The following is a 24,174-nucleotide window of genomic DNA, read 5'->3' as shown; positions in this document are numbered from 1 at the left end:
ACAAGCAGAATAGATAAGACAGAACCAGTAGATGTTATAGATTTGCATTTCCAAGAGACTTTTGATAAGGTACCAACACATTGTATCTCTCAGCTTGTTGTGAATGTTTGAGTATATTTAAGTGTGAATGTGAATATGTGTGTTCATATGTGTATCAACACATGTGTGTATTTGTGTATGCATGCATGTGCAACTGAATGCAATAACTTTAAACAACATTATGAATGATACTCTCTTGCTTAAATTAAAATTTGTGACATTAGTTTGCACAATTATTAAAGTTTGAAGATGGACAAGGACATTATAAATGCCCCATGATATGTGATGTGTCTGTGGTTGTGTCTCAGTGTGTTTATTTGCTTGTATCAATATTTGTTTGTGTGTGTGTCTGAGTGAGTGACTTGCCTCCACAAACATGTGTGTAGGTGTTCTGAGGAAAGTGGGGTGTTCCACAGCAAGTTTACAATGTGTGATTTAAATGATAAGGGTGTGGTAACAGGTGAACATTGTGTATAACTTTCCCGACTATTAGCTATGGGTTAGTGGAAAATGTGTAGGAGGTAGACTATAAACAAAAAGCATGGCTTCTTTTGAATGGATGTGATGTGCACCTCAGTAACTGCCCTGTGCCTGTAATTTGACAGATGTGCTGCTGAGATCGCAACCTGACAAATGGTTCATACACAATAACAGGCCTATTTTCATATCATTGCAGCTCTTAAACATCATTGTGTCCTTTTGCAAACTATTGCACTTTATTGTGGTTTTCACTTTGATCCATGCTGTGTGTAGAAATGTTTACATCTCAAAATTGTTTTACCAGTTTATCCTTTTTGATCAGATAGAGGTGCTCAAGAATCTTAACAGAAGTAAGGTTTTAATGGCACTGCAAGTGCAGCCTGGGCTAAGAACACATCGACATGTAACAACAATAATATTTCATGTTTAAAAAACAACTTTAATATCAGGAAATAGCTCAGGGTGCTTCACAGAAGGACTATAAAGCCGAACTATGATAGCGCTGATTTGAGTGGCTCAGTGGTTAGCACAGCTGCCTCAGAGCACCAGGGACCCAGGTTCAATTCCTGCCTCAGGTGACTGTCTGTGTGGAGTTTGCACATTCTCCCTGTGTCTACATGGGTTTCCTCCCACAAGTCAAATATGTGCAGGTCAGGTGAATTGGCCATGCTAAGTTACCCATATTGTTAGGTGCATTAGTCAGGGGTAAATATAGGGTAGGGGAATGGGTCTGGGTGGTTACTCTTTGGATGGTCAGTGTGGACTTGTTGGGCTGAAGGGCCTGTTTCCATACTGTAGGGAATCTAAATCTAATAACATTAGAACTTTTGTCCTTAAGCTTTGTCAAAGAATGAGGGTCTTAGAGATACAGAGGAGGAGGGGCTTAGGGTCCAGGCAGTTGATGATATGGCTGTCAACTGTAAAGCAATTAAAATTAGGGATGCCTCGAGAGGCCAGAATCTGACAAGTGCAGAATCTCCAAGGATTGTGAGGGTAGGGGAGGTGAAAGAGAGAGGGTGTAGTGAGGTAAGGGAGCAATTTGAAATCAAGGATGACAATTTTAACATCAAGGTTTTCTTTGATCACATGCCAAATGAGTTCAGAGTGCACATAGTGATACGGAACATAAGGAAGGGAAATAGGTAGCAGAGATTTGGATTAGTCAATAGAGGGTAAAATATAAGTGACTAGCCAAGTGTCAACTGGAACAGTCAAATCTACAGATGACAAAGGTATGGTTCAGAGTTTTAAACATTTACCACTATTTACTCCTGTACTCCCACCACAGAGCTTTACGAGATGAGATTGTGTATTGGGAATATGGATGCAGCTATTAAACCATAGGGCTACATTCACTGTGTCGATTATAATACTTAATAATGGGAGAATGAATTCAGACAAATCATCTTCATGGACTAGAAGTCAGCAATGCAACAGTGTCCTACACTACAAAGGCAAGGGCAGTGAGTGCATGGGAGCACCTTGCCATTGACACAAAGATTGGTGGTACAGTAAGTAATACAGTTAGGAGCATAAAATGACCAGATGTTGATAGATAAGAGAATGGCCTTTGTCATCCACAACTGGTCATAACTCCATCAACCAATCAGCTACTTGTTGCCAGCTGAACCTCTTTTTTATGATGCAAATGATTGGGTTTCTGGCTTTTGAGTTATTATCCATTTTGTGTGTTTGAAGAACTTATAAGTATTCCTGTAGTCATGGTGATTTATTTGAAAACAGATTTTGAGGCCTGACTTTAGAGTGAATGGGTTTTCTGACCCGGCAAGGTAAATAACATGGTCTCAATGTTTGTGAGAAACTTCTGGAAATTGTTTCTTTTTAAGCTTAAGGGAAACACACTTAGCTTAGAGAGGGAGTCATTTGCTTACAGTTTCATTTGGAGTTCTGAATAGCATTGTTAAGATCTTATGTGAGGATGGCTGTAAAGACCAGTACTCCTGAGAAGGGAAGGATATTTAGTAAACTAGGGTGACTTAGTGAGAAGAGTTAGTCTTAGTCCCAGACCAGAAATGTTGGGATTCAACCCTGAAGAGATTACTTGAACTTCAGTACCTTTTAGATTGAGTGTAGCTCCATGAAGAAGCTATCTGTAGATCCAGTCAAAAAGTTGACATTAACGTGACCTAAATCTACCAAGGTGTAAGACCATGGGGTGTGAGTACTACAAATCTTTGAAATTCTATTCTCAGTAGATAGTTAGGTTTAATTCAATCTATCTTCATTTGTTTGATGATAAACTTCTATTTTATTGTTAAAGCAAAATCTGCAGCATTATATACATAAGCTTCAGATGGAGACCATTTTGTTAAAACCAAAACAAATCAAAATATGATTGATCAAGCCAGCTGTTACCTGTGAACAGCCCCCGGTGCTGATCTGTCTACAAACAGACTCCGCTACTGCTTGAACAAAGCAGCAATGTAAACATGACTCAAATGATTGTCAATAATTTCCTTGTAAATAGTGCTGCACATAATCCTTGATTTTTAAACAGTCCTTTTCCCATTTCATTCCACATTGGGGATAATACCACTAGGTTCTTTGAAGCTCTGGTTAGACTGCATTTGGAATATTGTGAGCCGTTTTGGGCCCTGTAACTAATGAAGGATGTGCTGGCCTTCGATGGGGGTCCACATGAGAGTTAACAAAATGATGCTGGGGAAGAAGAGTTTTTCATATGAGGAACAGTTGAGGACTCTGGCTGTATACTTGATGAAGTTTAGAAAGGGGCAAACTTTCCACTTGTAGAGTACTGGGAGGCTGGATAAAGTGGACACGGAGAAGATGTTCCCACTAATAGAAAAGACTAAGATCTGAGAGCACAGTTTCAGAGTGAAGGGATGACCCTTTAGACAGAGATGAGGATGAATTTCTTCAGGCAGATGGTGGTTAATCTGTGGAACTCATTGCTGCAGAATGCTGTGGAGATCAGGTCATTGAGTGTATTTAAGACAGAGATAGACAGTTAATTTGCAAGGACATCAAGGATTAAGGGGAAACAACAGGGGAATGGGACTGAGAAATGTATCTGGCACGATCTATTAGTGGAACAGACAAAATGAGCCGAATGGCCTAATTCTGCTCATATATCTCATGGTCTTATCGTCTTACAGAGAATGCAATCAGGGTTTTGGGCTTCAGATTATGATGAGAAACTCTATAAAGTTTGTAATTCTCTGGAATATAGAAGACTAAGGGCAGATTTGATTAAGGTGCTTAATATTTGGAAAGGAATTAATAGGGTAGATGCAGAAAATAAAAAACCCTTGTGCTGGTGGAGAATTGGAAAAGAAGAGGGCATAAATTTTAAACTGGAGCCAGGACATTACTAGAGAGATGCAAGGAAACACATCTTCACGCATAGTTGGTCAATTAATAATTTAAAATCCCAGGTCAATCAATTTGTTTTAGACAAGGGATTAAAGGCTAGAGAGATCTAAGCTATCTCCATTCACCCTCTGAAGGGAACTGTGCTGGAGATGAGACTATTGCCTATTTCCTTCTGGGATGTGTTTTAGAGAAATGCCACAGTTTCTGTCATGTTTTATTCTGATCAGCTCAGCAGCTCAGGACTCTGCATTCTGTGGGCTGTTCCCAGGGCCACACATGGAGAACAACACCAACTGTGCTGGAGAGTTATCAGCTTGCTGGAAGACTATTTTTGGTCTGTTTGAAACTTACTGATCTTCCAGCGCAAAGATTTGTCCACAACCAAGGATTGCAGCTTTGCGCATTCCAACAGGAATGCTGAGGGACTCACTTGAAGCTTGGGGCAGCCAATGCATTGGCACATTGGGAAAGGTCACTTAGAAAGGCCCTGTGCACAGAGGGTTTTGAAAAATGAGTAAAATACCTCAGGCTGTATGTTTGCCCATAATAAAAATTATAAATATTGACGGTATTTGTAAGTGTAATGAGTAACATACAACATTGAAAAGAACAGATGTGTTTTGGCACCTCATGTAATGTCAGCTTTGAATGGGGTCATATCCAACATCAATTTTTTGAATAAAGTATAATTTTGGAGATAAAAGTCAGCAAGAAAGAGATGAAGAGTTTGCCAGCTCATGAACAAATAAATCCTAACCAGAATGAACACTCTGAATATAATTGTAATGTTATCAGTAAAATCTGAAGCACATCTGTTCACATAACTAACCACAGAGTTACGTCACTTCTGGTTCGGTAGAATGGTTGCCAGGCGGCTCACTCACATGATGTTAGAATTGTGACAGACACAAGATCAGAACTGCTTTCACAGGATGTCATTTGTATTCCTTGAACACTTTATGATAAACATTGAGAGCCGAGCGTGTTTCTTTACCTTGTCCAAGTCACTTGTTTTGATGGGTAAATGACTACTCAGTGGAGAATGACGCGGTGTACAAGAACTCAAACGTTTTTTGTCCTAGCTGCCTTTCTTTCTGTTGCCGTATATTCAGAAGGTAAGAGAGACATCGAATTGCTGTACAGCGTGGTACTACAAATTATCGAGTAGTTTAGTAAGGAACTTTTTCTATTGAAACATGCGCCATCAATCACAACCTGAACTGATCCTGAAGAAGGGCTTATGCCCGAAACGTCGATTCTCCTGCTCCCTGGATGCTGCCTGACCTGCTGCGCTTTTCCAGCAACACATTTTTCAACTCTGATCACAGTTAAGACAGGAATGTGTTAAATTTTAATGTGCACTTAATATTTCGAGAATGGTTTAATGTCATAGATAGTTCAATTATCCATGTTTTTGTTAGACAGACAGTTGGCATATACTGTTAACACTAGTTGGAGATTATTTGCAAGTAAATGCTGTTCGCAATTTAAATGTATCAACAATGTATCTTATACACTATTCATTCTTCGGTAGATTGTGCTCAATATCATTTTAGATTATTATAATTTTTAATGACTGTTTTATGGTAGAAGATGAAAGGATTCAGTATAGAGTAATTCTAATCTAGGAGAAGACTACTAAAAAACTCTTTATCAAATAAACAGAAAGCAGGTCTTCAGAAGCTCTAGACTTTCAACAGAGCTCGGAACAAAGTGAATCAGCCCATTGGGTCTGCGCTGGCTCTTTGAACAAGCTGTCCAGTTAGTCGAAGTCCACGTGGTCTTCCCTCATAGCCCCACGAACCTTTCCTTTTCAAGTCTGTGCCCAACTCCCTTTTGAACTTTGCTGTTGAATCTACTTCTCCCAATCTTTCAGACAATACATTCCACAACATAAATGGCAACATAAAACATTCTCCTACTTTCTTCCTGTCAGTTTTTCAAGTTAAATCTGCATTCTCTATTTAATGTCCACCCTGCTAGTGGAAACAGTTTCTCGTTATTTATTCTATCAATCCCCTCTGTAATTTTGAACATTAAGTCCCCTCTTGGCATTCTCTGCAAGAAGGAAAACAATTCCTGCTTTTCTAATCTGTCCACGTATGTGAAATCCGTACAGCCATCCCAGTGAATCCCCTCTATACACTCCTCAAAGTATTGATTGCAAATCAAATCCTTCACTAGAATCATTCATCTCAGACTGGTTATCAGGAAAAAAAACTCAGCTCATTCAATCAGTCTGAGGGATATCACTCAAGACTAAAGGGACAGATGGAAGAAAAGTATCATAAAGTGGACAATTGGAATGGAGGCACTTGCAACCTAATTTTAAGAGGATATGGATTGGTACTTAATATGAAAACATAAATTATACAGGGAAGGCGAAGGTAAATGAGATCAGAACTGACTGATCCAGCAAAAGAGCTGGCTTTGTTAATAGATTATAAACCAAGACATAAATACCTTTTCCATTTCAGGGGAGTTTATTGATTGCTACCCAATACCCAGTGTCAGACCTGTTCCCTACTTTTAGATATTTTCTCATCAACCTGGTCATAGATGTTATTACACACCTCTGGAATAAGTGGGACTTGAAATCAAGCTTCCTGGCTCAGAGGTGGGAACACTGTCAGTGCACCATAAGAGCCACTCCCTTTATTTTTGATTTGTTTTATTTAAATTTTATGGTTTTTTTATTCAGAAGTGCTCTTACGCATAATTTCAAACAAACTGAACAAATATTTAGCATGCCAGAAAGAATTGTGAACTTTGAAAGAGGAACTTAAAACAATTGCAAATCAGCAGGAATGGGTTTTGAGAGAATCATTAAAATTAAAACCTGGCAAGTCTCCAATTCCTAAAGGACATCAGCAAAGAGTATTAAATGATGTGCCTGATGAACTCATAGTTTTGCTTGGTTAAATTTCCAAAATCCCCTCGATTTTAGAAAGTCCCCATCAGATTGAAAAATAGTGAATATCAGATAATCAAGAAAAAAAGGGAAATCACAAGCTATCGGCCAGTTAGCTTAATATCTGTCACAGGAAATATGCTAGGATCTATTGTTAAGGTGTTTGTAGCACCTAGAAAATCTCAATTCAATCAGACAGGGCTTTGTGAGAGGGGAATTGTGTTTGGACAGAAGCAATGTGGATGAAAGGTCTTGTGGATGTGGTGTATTTCAATTTCCAAAAGGCACTTAGCAAGGTGCGACATCAAAAGTTACTACAGAAGATGGGAACTCAAAGAATAGAGGCATTGATAAGGATAGATATTTGGTTAGCTGAAAGGAAACAGAATGCAGATATAAATGGGTCATTGTCAGGTTGGCAATATGTGCTGAATGGAGTGCTGCAGGTATTAGGCCTTAAATGTTTACAATCTATATCAATGACTTAGATGAAGAGACTAAATGTATGGTTGTTAAAATTGCAGATGACACAAAGATTATTAGGAAAATAAGCTGTAAAGAAACATAAGGAATCTGCAAAGGGATATAGATAGCTTAAATCCTGATATACAATGTGGACAAATTGAACCTACCTACTTTGGCCGGGCAAATAGAAAAGCAGCATTTTTTTTCAGAGATCCCAGAACTCTGTGGTAGAGAGGGACCTGGGCTTTCTGGTATGAATCAGAAAATGTTAGCCTAGAAGGACAGCAAATGAATGTTGTCATTTACTGCAAGAAGAATGACATATAAAAAGAAGGGTTTTTAATACTTTTCTGAGCATAAAGTAAGGCCACATCTAAAGTACTGTATATAATGTTGGTGCCTTAGTTAAGAAATGATATGATTAATTTACAGGGAGTTAACAGAAGGTTCCAGATTCCCAAAATGAGGGTGCTATTTTATGGACAAGTTGGCTCTGTATCATTTAGACTCAAGAGTAATGATCTTCTTGAAGATCATGGGGGAGTTGACAGGATGGATGCTGAGAGAATGTTTCCCCTTGTGAGAGAGACTGGAACTGGTGACACAGTTAAAAATAAAGGATTCCTATTTAAGGCAGAGATGAAGGGACAAATCTTACCAAGGCCTCAATGACGAGTGCTATGAAAAGGTTTGTGTCCACTGTGGCCTATCTCAATCGGGGGGAGCATCTCACTGCATCCTTTATACATGTGCTAAGCATTGAAGCGAGTTTCTTAATGGACATCAATGAGGTGCCTATAAAGGGGATTTTCCGTAACCTGATTAATGACATGTCTCACCTCATTAATATGCAGCTTTCCATCTTACTGAACATGCCAAATAAACTAGATGCTGAAAATCTTGGTGTGGATAGCTGAGCAATTGTCATAGAATATCCAATGAGCAATGTATTGTCATAGAATCCCTACAGTGTGGAAACAGGCCCTTTGGCCCAACAAACCCATGCTGACCCTCCGAAGAGTATCCCACCCAGACCAATTCCCCTACCCTATTATGACCCCATCACTACATATTCCTGGACGCTATGAGCAATTAAGCTTGACCAATTCACCTAACCTGCACTTCTTTGGACTGTGGGAGGAAACCGGAGCACCCGAAAGAAACCCACACAGACACAGGGAGAATGTGCAAACTCCACACAGACAGTCGCCTGAGGCTGGAATTGAACCGAGGTCCCTGGTGCTGAGAGGCAGCAATGCTAACCACTGAGCTACTGTGCCAATTTCAGTATTGCACTTGCTCCAAAGGAGCTCCATGTTGGACACTCATTGCATCTTCTGTGGGCACTGGCCACGTTTCACCGCTGCACTCTCAGGCTGCACTGGCCGCAATCATTGTCAGGCTACTGCAAGGACACTTTCCTCCATTGGGTGGTGTTGGTGTTGGTGTTGGTGTTGGTGTTGGTGTTGGTGGGGTGGATGACAGCAAGTGGGGGAAAATGTAGCAGGCAGTAATAAGGGTGGTAGACCATGAGCCTTGGTAGGTACAGTGGCAGAGGCAGAGTGAGTCTGAGGTAATTGTCCAGATAGCTGAGGCTGCATTAATCCAGCCTTTGACCAGGATAACATTGTCTGGTGAGATGAGCTAGTCTCCTCTGCCTAGTCTCCTGGGAAGATTGCTATAGAAGACTCTGTGAAGCCGTAATCAGACTTTTGAATGGACTTCTCATATATTATAATTGATATTTCTCTGCATCTTCTCTGTAGTTACTCTGCATTCTATTTTATTATCCTGATGTACTTATTTAGGTATGTTTTGCCTGGAAAATGAGCAAAACAGTACTTTTCACTGTATCTCAGTACATGCAACAACTATAGATCAAATCAAATAAGAGTCATCCTGCCTCTAAGCCATCTGATCGACCAGGACCTTCTCACAAAATGGGGTATGAAATTACCTTTGTCTATCATGTCTGGGAAAGGTGTTAGGAACCATGTGGGGGAGCTGACAATGCACAACAGATTTTTAAAGATAGTGCTTGCACCAGGAATGCCAGTCCACTGTAGGATACCTTTGCAGTGCTGAGTTGTTCTGAGAATGCCATGTGCTATGATGAGGCTAGAATTAGAGGACGGCTAGTCACAGGGCATGAAGTATGTAGTTAATGAGGCATTTGGTGAAATACAGTGAGAGATATCACTAGGCTTCACAGCGAGAAACTCTCCAAAGACACAACCGACACTGAGCCAAAAAGTATAAGACTCAGCCTGAAGAGAATATTATCTCTTAACAGGAGCTGCGAGTCCATGGAATGCCCTTCTCCAGAAAGCAATGGAAGCAGAAACATTGACTACTTCTAAGACAGAGATAGACAGGTTTTTAACGAACAAAGATATCAGAAGTGAGCAGGAAACTGGAGTTGAGTCCACAATTCGATCAGTCTAGTTCCGTTCTGAATTTAGTTGTTGGTATGTTTGTATGTTATTGAACTCATTGCTGGGGGAAAATGTCCTTCATATCCAATCTACTTAGGCCGCTCATCATTTTAAAATTTCAATTAAGTCTCCATTCAGTCTCCTCTGATCCAAAAAAGACTATATCAAGACTATTCAATTTTTCCTCCAAACTGAAATTTTGCAGTTCTCAATGCCCTTGTCTTTATTCTTGTCCATGTATTTCTCCTCTGTACTCTTTCCATTTAGACTAGATTCTTCCTTTAATGCGGTGAAAGCAGCAGTTCATCTGCCGTGACCAAATAAATATTTTATGCAGTTTTCACCTGGTTAGTCTTCCACAACTGTAATACCTCCCATTTACTGGATTGAATTTCATTTGCCACTCTTCTGCTCACCTTAGAATCATTGAATAACAGAAATATTACACACAGAAAAAGCCACTCAGCACATTGTGTATGTACTGGCTCTTCAAATGAGCATACTGAGTTAGTGCCGTTCTCCTGCCTATTCACCATACCCTAGCACATTGCTTCTCTTCAAATAATGGTTTAATGCCCCTTGAATGTCTCAAGTGACTCTGCTTTCATTATATTTCCAGGCAATAATTTTCCAGACTGAAAATAATCAGCGTTGTTTTCTCACCTCACATTTGCTACTTTTGCAAACTGTCTTAAGTCTGTGCCCTCTTATTCTCGATTCTTTATGAGTGGGAACAGTTTGTCACTATCACCCACATCTCAGGATTTTGAAATAAATGTTAGAATTCCCCTTAGCCCATTTCTCTCCAAAGAGAGCTACACCAGCCTTTGCACCTGAGCAGACAATTCAGCTTTCTGCAGTCTTCTGCACTATCAACCACGCTGTCAACTTTTACAGCAACTGCAAATGTCAAGATCATAGTCCCTACACTCAATGTTATCAATGATTTGTTTATTTTGATCAGCTATTTAACACTTCCTTGTAAACAGTGCCTCAGCTACAGCAGGTATTATCTTACGAAGTCTGATGTGAATGTTGGAAAGTTGCTGCTCTAAAGTTTAAGATTGCAATGTTTAAGATTCCAAAAAAAATCACTTAAGTAGTTGTTTCTGAGAAATGTTATTGACAGAATTATTCTGGTAAAAATGAATTTCCAAACCTGTTATCTTCTAGTTATTGCAGCAGGTGAACCTTCCCTCTTAAAAACCTGCTCAGTTAAAATGCTGATTAATCCATTAAGTATAAAATAATGCTGCAGAGTTGAAAGTTGAAAGTTCAATTAGCGTGAAATGGACTTTTGTTCTCAATTCAGAACAGTAGTTTAGGGTTTCACGTGTCTCATTTTTAATATTGGTCTTTTTTTTTTGACATTACACCAAGATTCATATTGAACCTAAGAGGCTGCTTAATCACCGCAATGCAGAAATACACCATACTACTTTGGGAGATGATAGCATAATGTTACTGGACTAATAATCCTGACATCCAGGCTAATACTTTGGGGTTTTGGGTTCAAATCCCACTATAGCTGCTGGTGTAACAATTAATAATCTGATTAATTGAAAATCTAGTTTCAATAATGGTTTCCATTAAACTGTCATTAAACCTGTCTGATTTATAAATGTTCTGAAGAAGGAAAATGGCTCCAGGCTCACAGCAGAGCAGTTGCCTCTTAACCACTCTCTGAAATGAACCAGTAACTCACACAGTCAAGGAGATGATGTTGGCCTTGTCTGTGATACATGGGGAAAAAATATTTTTTGTAGAAAATTAATTAATTTGCACATTGCAATCTTCCACAAACAAAAATGTCATAATGAACAAGTCTCTGTGCTTTTATTGTATGATGTTGGCAAAGTGATAAATATTGATCGAGATATCAAAGCAAGCTCTCCTGCTCTTCTTGCATCCATCTATCAGGGCACACAGGGTTTAAGACCTCATCTGAAAGTCAGTAATACCTCTTTACTGGAGGAGTGTCAACTTAGAACATTATTGAACATTATCAGAATGGGACTTAACCATCAGTCTTAGCAGAAATAGAGCTATTCACAGAACCACAGCCAAAAATGGAGGCCATCATTATGTGGGTCATGATTCCATCAGCTAGATCACAGTTTGGAAAGCATATACAATGTTAGCATTCATTTTGACAGAGTTGTAAAACAAGAGCAGGGATGTACTGCTGAGGCTCTATAAAGCTCTGGTCTGAAGGCATTTGGAATATTGTGAGCAGTTTTGAGCCCTGTATCCAAGGATGGATCCAAAAGGAGGTTTGTAGGAATTATCTCCGGGATGAAGGGCTTGTTGTATGAGGAGAGCTTGAGGACTCTGGAGTTTAGAAGGATGAAGAGGAGGATCTCATTGAAATTACAGATTACTGAGAGGCCTGGGTAGAGTGGCTGAGGAGACTAGGGCAAGAGGCACAACTTCGAGTGAAGAGATGACCCTTTAGAACTTAAATGAGGAGGAATTTCTTCAGCCAGAGGTGGATGGTGAAGCTGTGGATCTCATTGCTGCAGAAGGCTGTGAGACCATGTCATTGAGTATACTTAAGACAGAATTAGATAGGTTCCTGATTGGTAAGGGGATCAAAGATTATGGGGAGAAGCCAAGAAAATGGGGTTGAGAAACACATCAGCCATGATCAAATGGCGGAGTAGACTTGATAAGCTGGAAGCTCTAATTCTGCTCCTATATCTTATGGTCTTATATTTGATCAATGAGATGAATAGCAGGTTAATCAGCTTATTTGTGACGTTAACTGAGAGGTCAGTTATGGTCCAAATAGTATTGTCACCTTTGAAGACTTGTGCACATAAGTACCCATATCTGTGTTCCCACTATTTGCAAATGAATGTTTGAGATTATTAATGTACATATTTTACATCATAACAGGCAGGATCCCTCACTATCTGTAACATGCTGGCCATGCAGCAAAACACACATTATAACTGATTCAACAAAACAATGGGTATTCAAAGGCATTAATTAACTTTCATAGTAATGAAGCAGATAATGACAATTTTCACCAACCATTTCACAAAAAATATTGCTGTTCATAATAATTACATATATGCCTTAAAATCATGACTTAAAATGTTTGGCAAAAGAACCAGAAACTTTTTTTCTGCAACAGAAGGGTTGGATATTGAATGTGCACTCCAACTGGAGAAGACATACATCCAATTGATCCCCTTCAAAAGGGAATTTGAGAAATGCTTGAAGGAGAAAAAAATGCAAGTATTCTTTGGCTATCTCTTTCAAAGAACTGGCGCAGAACCAATGAGTCAACTCTCCTTCTGTTCAGATGAATCCATAAGAATTATCATCTTCTCTACAAATAGTACTCTGGGATATTTCACCATAGATATAAACATATTTGGAACGCACTGTCTCTGAGGGTGGAAGATGATCTCATAATGTTCAAGAAGGGCACAGTTACAGTGTTTAAAAGACATTTGGATAAGTACATGAATAGGAAAGGTTTGGAGGGATATGGGCCAGGAGCAGGTAGGTGGGACTAGTTTAGTTTGGGATTATGTTCAGCATGGATCTGGTTGGACCTAAGAGACTGTTTCCATGCTGTAGGAGGCATAGACTCTGACTCTATTAGTACTTAGATGTGCACTTGCAATGCCAAGACATTCAAAGGTATAGGCCAATTGCTGGAAAATGCGATCAGTATAGTTGGTGGTTGGTTTTTGACTGATGCATTCACAATGGGCCGAAGTGCCTTTGCCTGTGCTGTAGATCTCTATGACTCTATCACATGCATAAAACCGGAAAACCACCCTGCAGGTAATCTAACATGTCTCACATATTTCTAACACTTTTCTAACACAAACACAGATCAAAGATCACATGATATCCTGGAAGAGGCTAAAACCAGAGGAAAAAGAAATCAAAAACCATAGAATGGCCAGTGCATATTAGGGAGCCCACAGTGTCCATACAGTGGTCTATAAGAGCAACTCCCCTAGTCTCACTCCGTTGTCTTTTCCCCGCAACCTGGAACCTTTTTCTCTTCAGATAATTACCTAATTCACTCCAATCGAATCTACTTTCACCACCTCACTAGGCACGACATTCTAAGTTGTAACTGCTTGCTGCATACAACAAAGAGTTTCCTCGTATCACCTCTTTTTTTATTGCCTGGCAATTCTTACCCTCTTCAGCAAAGGAAATTAATCTAACTCTGAAATGCCTAAAGAGCCTAAGGAGTTGCATTCTGTCTCAGGTGTGAAAAGATGCAGCTCTCTCTCCCTCCCTGTCTCTGTCTCTCTCTATCTCTCTCTCTCGAAGACCTTTGGTGAATCAGGATGGTATCCTGTAACCAACTCCTGACATCAAACCTGGATCTAGCTTCAGACAACTTAAAATTTTGGCACCTGGTTCTCTTAATCTATTTAACTGGAGCACAATCTATCTCCTTCTAAAGATTGATCAGAACAAACCTGGAGTCCACCACACAAGCTGGGACCACTAGTCTGAAAGATGGGATAGTAAACACCACAATGTTTCCTCAGGGCCGCACTGCAACATCAATTCTGTTTGCCCTAGCTTGAGGAAGAAGCAGTTAAGCTGATATCGTGCTCTGCCTCAGTCAGTCTTGCTGCCAAATGAATATCTTGCAAACTGAGTTTTAGTGAAGTGGAGGACACTAGATATAGGAAAGTGTCAGGCTTGGTTCCATTGCATATGGTGTGGGGCAGGTCAATCCAACACTTTACAGTTCATGTAAGATTCTGTAAATCTGTTTCTTAGATTAGAATCAGTCTGACCATTGTGGCACAGATAGACTCACACAGGGAAGTTCACTCCTTAAATGCATTATCTGGGCCAACATGACACCAATTGTTAAAGTTCACTTGAGAATGTAACTTTTAAAAACGTTTTAAAAGTTGGAAGAACTGAAACCAACATGGTCATTCTAACAAATGAGAGACTTAACAAACAATCCAGGTCTTTGTCAATAGATAATTTCAGTTACATCACACTGTAAACTTTTGCTATATATTCTGTGTCCTACAATCTTACACTCCACAACCACCTGATGAAGGACCAGCGCTCTGAAAGCTAGTGCTTCCAATTAAATCTGTTGGACTATGATTTGGAGATGCAGGTGTTGGACTGGGGTGTACAAAGTTAAAAATCACACAACACCTGGTTATAGTCCAACAGGTTTAATTGGAAGCACTAGCTTTCGGAGCACCACTCCTGACAATCACCTGATGAAGGAGCGTCGCTCCGAAAGCTAGTGTGCTTCCAATTAAACCTGGTGGACTATAACCTGGTGTTGTGTGACTTTTAACTGTTGGATTATAACCTGGTGTTGTGTGATTTTTAAAGAAGTTTATTAAAGTTTCTTTCTTTAAATGTGAGTGTCACAGGTGAGGGCCAGCTTTACTCATTGCCCTTGAGAAGAAGGTGGTGATGATCTGCCTCCTTGGACACTCCAGTACACTTAGTGTGGGTATGCCTAAAGTGCCATATGATAGGAAGTTTCAGGGTTTTGTCCCGTGACAATGAAGGAACAGTGACATAGTCCCAAGTTTGGATGGTACTTGTCTTGGAGGGGGACTTGTAGGTGGTGATCCCCATGCACTTGTTGAGTAACAAGTTTGTCTAAGGAGCCTTGGTGAGTAGCTGGCATCTGGTACAACTGCTGCCACTCTGCGCCAGTGGTGAAGAGTGTGAATCTTGAAGATACAGGGGGACCTCAATCAAGCAGGCTGCTTTTTCCTGTATGGTGATGAGCTTCTTGAATGTTGTTGGAATTGCATCCATTCAGGCAAGCAGGGAATATTCCATCACACTCCCAACCTGTGTCCTGAATAGGTCTCTGAATAAGGTGTGTCAAAAGCAATGGAGAAGATAAACTGTACTGTGTATATTTCTTCTTGAGTAATGGATTGCTGATAAAACTGACATATATTGCTCATTCCTAAATGTCCTGTGTACATGGTGATGGTTCGTTTCTTGAACTGTTCAACTATTTGCATCACTGGTGTTGTTTAAACTACCCCAGGTTAAATTGTGCCATATCTTTGTTTTTAAATCTTTTCTTGACTTCGCTATATAAATGCGGAATTAGTTGTTGAAAGGATGCTGATCAGGGAACTGAAAACGTTGTGACTAATTTCAATGTCTCATTTGAAATTGAGAAACAAAACTAGTGCATACAGTTTTTGCGTAGTGTATTACAGAACAGAGCAGTATCTAATAACTGCCCTTTAGTAAAACTGCCCCAAAGGTTGCCCTCTGGTTCTCACTAAAGGAAGAAAGCCTTGAGTTTTTACAGCACTATTCTCACAACCTTATCACTCCCTAAAGCTCTCACAATCAATTAATTAATTTTTGATCACTATTGCAAAATAAGAGACAAGGCAGTCCATTTCTTTCCAGTAAGCTCCCATAAACAGGGACATTACAATGATCAGATAATCTGTTTAAGTGATGGAAAATGAGGAACAAATATTGGTCAGGACTCTGAGGACATCTCCCCTGTGCTTCTTGAACTAATGGTCTGGGAGGAGATCCTGTGATGCAATGAGTATGGTTCATACTTCTGGGCTTGACACCTCAGATTGAAGTCTCATCTCAGGACTGGATGGCTAAACACATTGATCACTAATCTGGAAGTCCTTCCAATATACCCATGACAGATTGTAAGAGTGGGAGAACTTCTGGGTTGCCAGAACCATGTGATATTGCAGTGGAACTGCCTCCCCATGGTAAAAATCTGAACATACGGTTTGTTATTATAAACAAGTGGTCATCTTGTTTTGAAGAACTAATGAGTGCGTGCACACAGACCTCACACTCACATACCTCACACTCACATACACACACCTCACACACACTCTTTCTCACAAACACTGCACAAACAAAACCTTGGGATCTTCTGTGTACATCTGAATGAACAGGTTCAGCCTTATTCAATCTTTCCCATGAAGACAAATACAGGGTTACGCCTATTTGCAGTTGTTTCAATTGTCCTGTATTAAGGTGTAGATCTTTTATTTCATGTACATTGTTGTTGAAGAACAGACTTTCCTTTATTCTTTCTGGAGGGAACACTACACTGTTGGAAGGTCATTATTGAGGACATGTTGAAAGCAGAGCCATAGAGGGGACCACTGCCAGTTTTCAGATCAGCCACTGAACTGAGATTGCATTTGCCCTGAGCTAGGCATAAAGATTCTCTTGTGCATTATTCAAAGAGGAGAACAGGAAATCTCTCAGTGAGCAGAACACACATTTGACAAACAGATTAGCCAACCACTGTTTTGGTCCACAAATAAATGTGACCACTTTTCCAAGGTTCAATTGATTGCTTTGGATCAGCCTAAATTAGTGAAAGGGATTAGCAATCTGTTACCAATAAATCCAATCATTTGACTTACGATACTTCCTTACATAATCCTTGTTAAGAGGCATAAAGTTAGAGAGGTCTACAGCACAGTAAAATGCTCTTCGGCCCATTGAGTCTGTGCCAGTCAAAAACAAGCAGCTAATTATTCTAATCCCATTTTCTAGAACTTGGCCCATAGCCTATATGCCTTGGCATTGCAAGTGCACATCTAAATATTTATTGAACATAATGAGGGTTTCTGCCTCTACCACACTCACAGGCAATGAGTTCCAGATTCCCACCACCCTCTGGGTGAAAATCTTTTCCCTCACACCTCTTATAAACCTCCTGCCATTACCTTAAATCACCGATCATTGATCCCTCTGCCAAGTTCCTTCCTGTCTAGCCCATCTATGCCCCTCATAATTTTATACATCACAATTATGTATCACAATCCAAAGACGAGCAGGTCAGGTGAATTGGCCATGCTAAATTGTCCATAGTGTTAGGTGCGTTAGTCAAGGGTAAATGTAGGGGAATGAGTCTGGGTGGGTTACTCTTCAGAGGGTCGATGTGGACTTGTTGGGCTGAAGGGCCTGTTTCCACACTGTAGGGATTCTAATCTAAAAAAAAGTCCCTGCCACACTCAGTCTCCTCTGCTTCAAGGAAAACAGCACCAGTCCAACCAATCTCTCTTCATAACTCAAACTCTCCAGCTCGGGAAATATCCTGGTAAATCTCCTCTGCACCCTCTCCAGTGCAATCACACCCCTCCTATAATATGTAGCACAATACTCTAGCTGTGGAGACAGTGAGGACTGCAGATGCTGGAGATCAGAGTCGAGAGTGTAGTGCCGGAAAAGCACAACAGGTCAGGCAGCAAATCCTGCATGTCCTAGATCCTGGGCCTCCACTGCCAAACCGTTACCACCTGACGCCTGGAGGAGGAACGCCTCATATTCCACCTTGGGACCCTGCAACCACACGGGATAAATGTGGATTTCAACAGCTTCTTCATTTCCCCTCCCCTTACATTATCCCAGTCCCAAGCCTCCAACTCGGCACCACCCTCCAGACCTGTCCATCACTTCCCTCTCTGACCTACCACCTTCTCCCTCACCTTCATCCACCTATCGCTTTCTGAGCTACTTTCCCTCAAAAGCCCATTTATCTCTCAGACCGACCCAGAAGCCTCATTCCCAATGAAGAGCGTATGCCTGAAACATCGATTATCCTGCTCCTCGAATGCTGCCTGACCTGCTGTGCTCAATACTCTAGTTGTGTGCCCTCACCAAAATTTTTTTATGGTTATGATAACCAACACCTCAGCCAGGCATTTGTTGGGATTTTTCATGTAAAAGTACATCTTGTTTCTTTTCAACCACACAGTGGGTTAGTGAAAGTGATGTGGGAGTTTAGTTCCTCTTCTGTGTTACGTTTCGACTTGAAGACTGATTGGGATTTCCAATTTATTCAAATTGCTATTGGTAGCTAAATTATTTAGTAATAATGTTTTCTTATATTTGGGATCTGGGTAAAGCTGAAAAGGTTGCATTTGTATGGTGCCCAAACCCCTAATTCAGAGCTTACCTGAATGGTTTGTGAAATCACAATTAGGTTCAACCATGATCTTCTGGAAGCACATAAATGCAACACTCAGAGGGTTCACTGCCCTGAAAGATATGAATGAAATGATGAGCCAACTGTTTCCGTGGTCATCACCAGCCCACACTGAGCAGCGTTATCAACCTCAGATTGACAACTCGTCTCGGTTGACTGGGTGGATGAGTTTCTTCTTTTTAAGTTCCTTTCTGGGAAAGGGCAGGGTGTCAGACTAACTGAAGCTGTTCCTCCAAAAAGCATGGACTCAATTGGCTGAACGCTGTCCTTTTGCGCTGGAATGATTCTACACTGGGATAATGTGCTGCAATTAGCACCCATGACCATAAATATTACCGTGCCCAAAAGATTCATTTAATAGCTGCCACAATTCTGGGTAACAACAGAAATCTGAGATAGCACCCAGCAATTTACCCATAAAATAGGATTTGCATTCATATAGCGCCTTTCACACAGAACATCCCAAAGATGATTACAATGAACAGCGTACTTTTTTTAATGTGTTCACTGTTGTGCTATAGGAAATACTGCAGCTAATTTGTACACTGCAAAGTTCCACTAACAGCAATGACCAGTTAACTTGTTTTAACAGAAGTTGTTTGAGGGATCAATAACTCCTATTTCTTCTTGGAAATAGTGGCTGTGGGATCTTTCTTTTCTTCCAAAAGTGCAGACAGAACCTTGTTCTAATTGCTTGTCTAATTTTTTTTCTTCTTACATTTGGGTTTGTGTGTATACTAGACAGCATGCTGACCAAATATCAGAAAATATTCAGAAATGAGAAGTAATAAATTGAAACTTTTAAATTATGCCCATGTAGACTGAGATATTGTTCAAATGAGGCTTGTTAATGCAACTACTTGACAAATTAAATTTCTCTTTATTGTCTATTTTTTTAGTAAAATACAAGGAATTTAAGCAATCACCCATTTGGAGAAGTTGTGTCAGGCTTTATATTGAAACATTATCCCGACCTGTTTCCCCATTAATAAGCTTCAGCTCATTCACAAAATAAAGGCAAGCAAATTGATGAATGATTGGCATGGTGACTCAGTAGTTAGCACTGCTGCCTCACAGCAGCAGGGACCTTGGTCTGATTCCAGCCTTGGGCTATTATCTATGTGGAGTTTCCACATTGTGCCTGTGTCTGCATGCTCTGGTTTCCTCCCACAGTCCAATGATGTGCAGCTTGGGTGGATTGGCTGTGCTAAATTACCCATAGTATCCAGGGCGGCACGGTGGCACAGTGGTTAGCACTGCTGCCTCACAGCACCAGAGACCCGGGTTCAAATCCCGCCTCAGGGGACTGACTGTGTGGAGTTTGCACGTTCTCCCCGTGTCTGCGTGGGTTTCCTCCGGGTGCTCCGGTTTCCTCCCACAGTCCAAAGATGTGCAGGTCAGGTGAATTGGCCATGCTAAATTGCCCGTAGTGTTAGGTAAGGGGTAAATGTAGGGGTATGGGTGGGTTGCGCTTCGGCGGGGCGGTGTGGACTTGTTGGGCCGAAGGGCCTGTTTCCACACTGTAGGTAATCTAATCTAATTCCAGGAATAGTTACAGGGATGGGGACTTCAGCTACATGGATGTCTCGGTTAGGATCATAGAATCCCTACAGTGTGGGAACAGGCCCTTTGGTCCAACAAGTCCACACCGACCCGCTGAAGATTATCCCACCCAGACCCATTCCCCAATCCTATTACTCTACATTTCCCCTGACTAATGCACCTTATCGACATACTACCTGAACTCCACACAGGTAGTTGCATGAGGCTGGAATCGAACCCAGGTCCCTGGCGCTGTAAGGCAGCAGTGCTAACCACTGAGCCACTATGCCGCCCAGTTAGGTGGCTTTGAAGTGGGAAATGCAGGATTACAAGGGGTGGGTGGGTCTGAGGGGGATGCTCTTCAGAGAGTTGGTGTGGAGTCAATGGGCCGAATGGCCTGCTTCCACACTATAGGAATTCCATGAAAAATAAAGATTGAGAACTTGACCAAGGGGTTTGAGAGTCTATTTAATGAAATATCACCCTACTCAATTTTGGGGGATCTGTAATGCGTTTCCTGTGGTTTCACAAACAAAGCAACATAATATTTACACCGATGTCAAGCTTAATACTCTTGTCTCTGAATCTGAAAGCTGTACGCTCATCTCTCACTCCAGAGCTATGATTGAATAATTCAGGCTGATACTAAAGATGGGGATGCCGTTCTAATCAAGGTACTGTGGAGAGTTGGATATTTATCTGGCTAAGTTGAAATTCATGAGTACTTCTCTGCCCGAGATCTAGCAACATCTCTTGCCATTATCTCACCAAAGTGACGTCATTAGCTCCTTATCGCTGTGGTGCTCTTCTCGTCCAATGCTAGCTCCATCCTGCAACATGTCAATTCCCAGAACAACTTGTAACTCACGGGATTTCTGCTGAAAGATTGGCATCCTCAGAGTCTGTGTCATAGTTCACAGGTCACTGTGCACCTGAAGCTTTCCGCAGATGCCCTGCTCATCAAAGGGCAGTTTTTCCAAAAATGTTGGAGAAGGGGAAAATAGAGCTGTCATTTTCCTAATGGAACCTAGAGGAGGCACTAACCCTAGCAGCAAGGCCTGAGGTCACCATTTGGGTCATTGACATATCCACTGTTCAGTGGGATGGCCCACAGTGCTGAAAGAAGGTCAATGTCCTTCTCTGTTCCATCGGGGAAAGTCCTCCCCCATCTTCTCTCTGTTACTTCATGCGCACGCAATCTCTGCTTTTGCACCCACCTCCCAGCTAGAGTCATGCTGTACCACTTTCACTCTTGCTTGCAACTCTTCCCTCACTTGCTCTCTACACAGCCTACTCATTCACTTGGGACACCTCACCACCTTTCAACCATCTGCACAACACCAACAGCTATGGGAGTGCTGAGGCACCTATGTCCCACCATCATTCCACTGCAACTCTCACAGTAACCCCACTGTCAGTGTCATTCAGTGCACAGCATTTGTAACCACTGACTGTGACACCGTCTCTCCCTCATGTCTTGCAGGTACAAATGGGATGTCTGTCGTCCCTGTGTAGAAACAGCAAGCTCTTACCAGGAGCCACCACGTTGACCACTGAGGAAGAGAATTCAGAGAGCTCAGAGGAAGCATTGGCAAGGCTGACTATCATAGAATAGAATCCCTACAGTGTAGAAACAGGCCATTTGGCCGAATTAGTCCACACCGACCCTCACCTGCACATCTTTGGACTGTGAGAGGAAACCCACACAGACATGGGGAGAATGTGCAGACTCCACACAGACAGTTGCTTGAGGCTGGAATTTAACCTGGGTCCCTGGCACTGTGAGGCAGCAGTGCTAACCATGACACCTCTCCTGGCCCTCCCAAAATCAGCTCAGATACTGAATTTGAGTGGGAATGTCAGATTCAGAGAGTGGGGTAGCACAAGCTGGTGAGCACACCATTATGACAGCTCCATAGGTGGTCAAGGAAGAACCTCCTCAGGTTGCTGGCACTTGGAGGCATGCCTGAAATCAATCAATCAATCAATCTCACTCACACACACACACACACACGCACACATAGTATACACACACACACGCACGCGCACACATAGCATACACACACACACATGTGCACACAGACACACACACATAAATGTGATGCTCACACAAACTCACAGATAGATACACACTTACACGCACATGCTTACACACACAGACATACACATACACACACATACACGCATGCACACACACATAAACACACTTACACACATATATACTTACACACACAGACACACACACATGCACACTCGCACATGCACAACAACAGACACAGACATACACACACACACACACACACAGTCAGCACAAGGTAGGAGAGGACCCTGTCGTGTCTGCACTCAGAGACTTTGTCCATATGCACAAAGAGGAACCAGAGCAGCAGGCAAGAGCGTTAGTGGCAATAGTTATCATTGACCAGAGGCTGAAGGAGAGCAGCTAGGCGATGGGAGAATCTAACTGCCTCAAGCTTTCGATTGCCTGTTTGCCTCCATGGACAGATTGGGCTGCATGGAGAACTGGGTCCAGCACCATCAAGGTCTGAAGGAGAAGTGTACATACCCGAATGTCATCGCCACGGTCATTAGTCCTCAGGAACAAAGGCATGACGACGGGGAAATGGGGAGGCTTGACACCACTTCAGTTGCCCATTCCTCACTAGGAGACTGGGCAATGTGAGGAGTCACCTTATATAGAGTCTCTTCAGAGGTTTCCTCTCCAGATACTCCAGAAATGGCCAGTGCCCTCCACCTTCAACTTTCCTGCAGCCCTCTGAGCGTTAGTAGCTCAAGTAGAGGAGGGTCCACTTGTCTCTGGCAAAATGAACCCCAGCAGGTCTGGGTGGTTCAGACACATAGAACCCTTCCACCGCCGACCCTCACCCTCCCCTCCCCACTCCCCCAGGTCAGCCAAACAAATCTCTATGGTCATTAAAAAATTGCAAATAGTAAAAAACCTCCAAGGTCATAAAAGATTGCAACTGTGACTACACACGAGAAGTACTTCATAGGTTATAAAGCACACTGAGGCTTCCTGAGATCAGGTAAGATGCCATAAAAATGAAAATCATTTAGAATATTCTACTTTCAACCAGTCCTGACGTCTCTCCCTGCCGCCTTGTTAAATGCTTCAATCGTAATTTTGGGCGGCATGGTGGCACAGTGGTTAGCACCGCTACCTCACAGTGCTAGAGACCCAGGTTCAATTCCCGCCTCAGGTGACTGACTGTGTGAAGTTTGCACATTCTCCCCGTGTCTGCGTGGGTTTCCTCTGGGTGCTCTGGTTTCCTCCCATAGTCCAAAGATGTGCAGGTCAGGTAAATTGGCCATGCTAAATTGCCTGTAGTGTTAGGTGTAGGGGAATGGATCTGGGTGGGTTGTGGGTCGGTGTGGACTTGTTGGGCTGAAGGGCCTGTTTCCACACTGCAAGTAATCTAATCTAATCATAATTATGTTTGTGGCAATTTTTGCATCCAATGTATCTCTGCTTTTCCAAGGAGCTAAACAAAAGGTAAGTTCATGTGGGCCATAAGGCTTGCTCCACACATGCCAGGGATGTCATGTCTGTTCACGTCACAGGGACCACATTCTTCTGTATGTTGTCTCCTGTGAGAGATGGTTCATACTACCCTTTCAGTACAATAGGGGATGATGGAGTTGGACTGGGGTGGACAAGGTCAAAAATCAAACAAAACTAGATTATAGGTTTATTTGAAATTGCAAGCTTTTGGAGCTCAGCTCCTCCCTCACGTGTGGCATGATACAGAAGTATAAGCCACATTATTTATAAGCAAAAAGTTAACAACTTGAAACTAGCTGCCTTTGGTGAATCCTTTAATCAGTTAGACACTAGGTTGCTATTTAAAATGCAAAATCCAGATTCCTTTCAAGTCTTTGTTCCCTAGATAATTAAAGGTTTTATCAATGTTCATCAATAGTTGTTTATCATTGGGAGGGGGAATCAGTTTAGC

The 24,174-nt window shown here is 41.6% G+C and overlaps 1 protein-coding gene across 1 annotated transcript in view; it reads left to right on the top strand.

Annotated features, from left to right (window-relative positions):
* Positions 1 to 4,789: 4,789 nt before the first annotated feature.
* The window catches only part of LOC122550484 (uncharacterized), a 57,437-nt gene continuing 38,052 nt past the window's right edge, over positions 4,790 to 24,174 (top strand). The window contains exon 1 of the mRNA XM_043691264.2: positions 4,790 to 4,988. Within this exon, the coding sequence (XP_043547199.1) occupies positions 4,898 to 4,988 (91 nt within the window). The 5' untranslated portion in view covers positions 4,790 to 4,897. The remainder of the gene's footprint in view (positions 4,989 to 24,174) is intronic.

This window comes from Chiloscyllium plagiosum, unplaced genomic scaffold, assembly GCF_037043375.1.
Source record: "Chiloscyllium plagiosum isolate Xiang-an unplaced genomic scaffold, Cpla_swu_hap1 HiC_scaffold_6, whole genome shotgun sequence".
NCBI lineage: Eukaryota > Metazoa > Chordata > Chondrichthyes > Orectolobiformes > Hemiscylliidae > Chiloscyllium > Chiloscyllium plagiosum.
The sequence above is the reverse complement of the archived record's forward strand: the minus strand, read 5'-3'. Positions and strand labels throughout refer to the sequence as shown.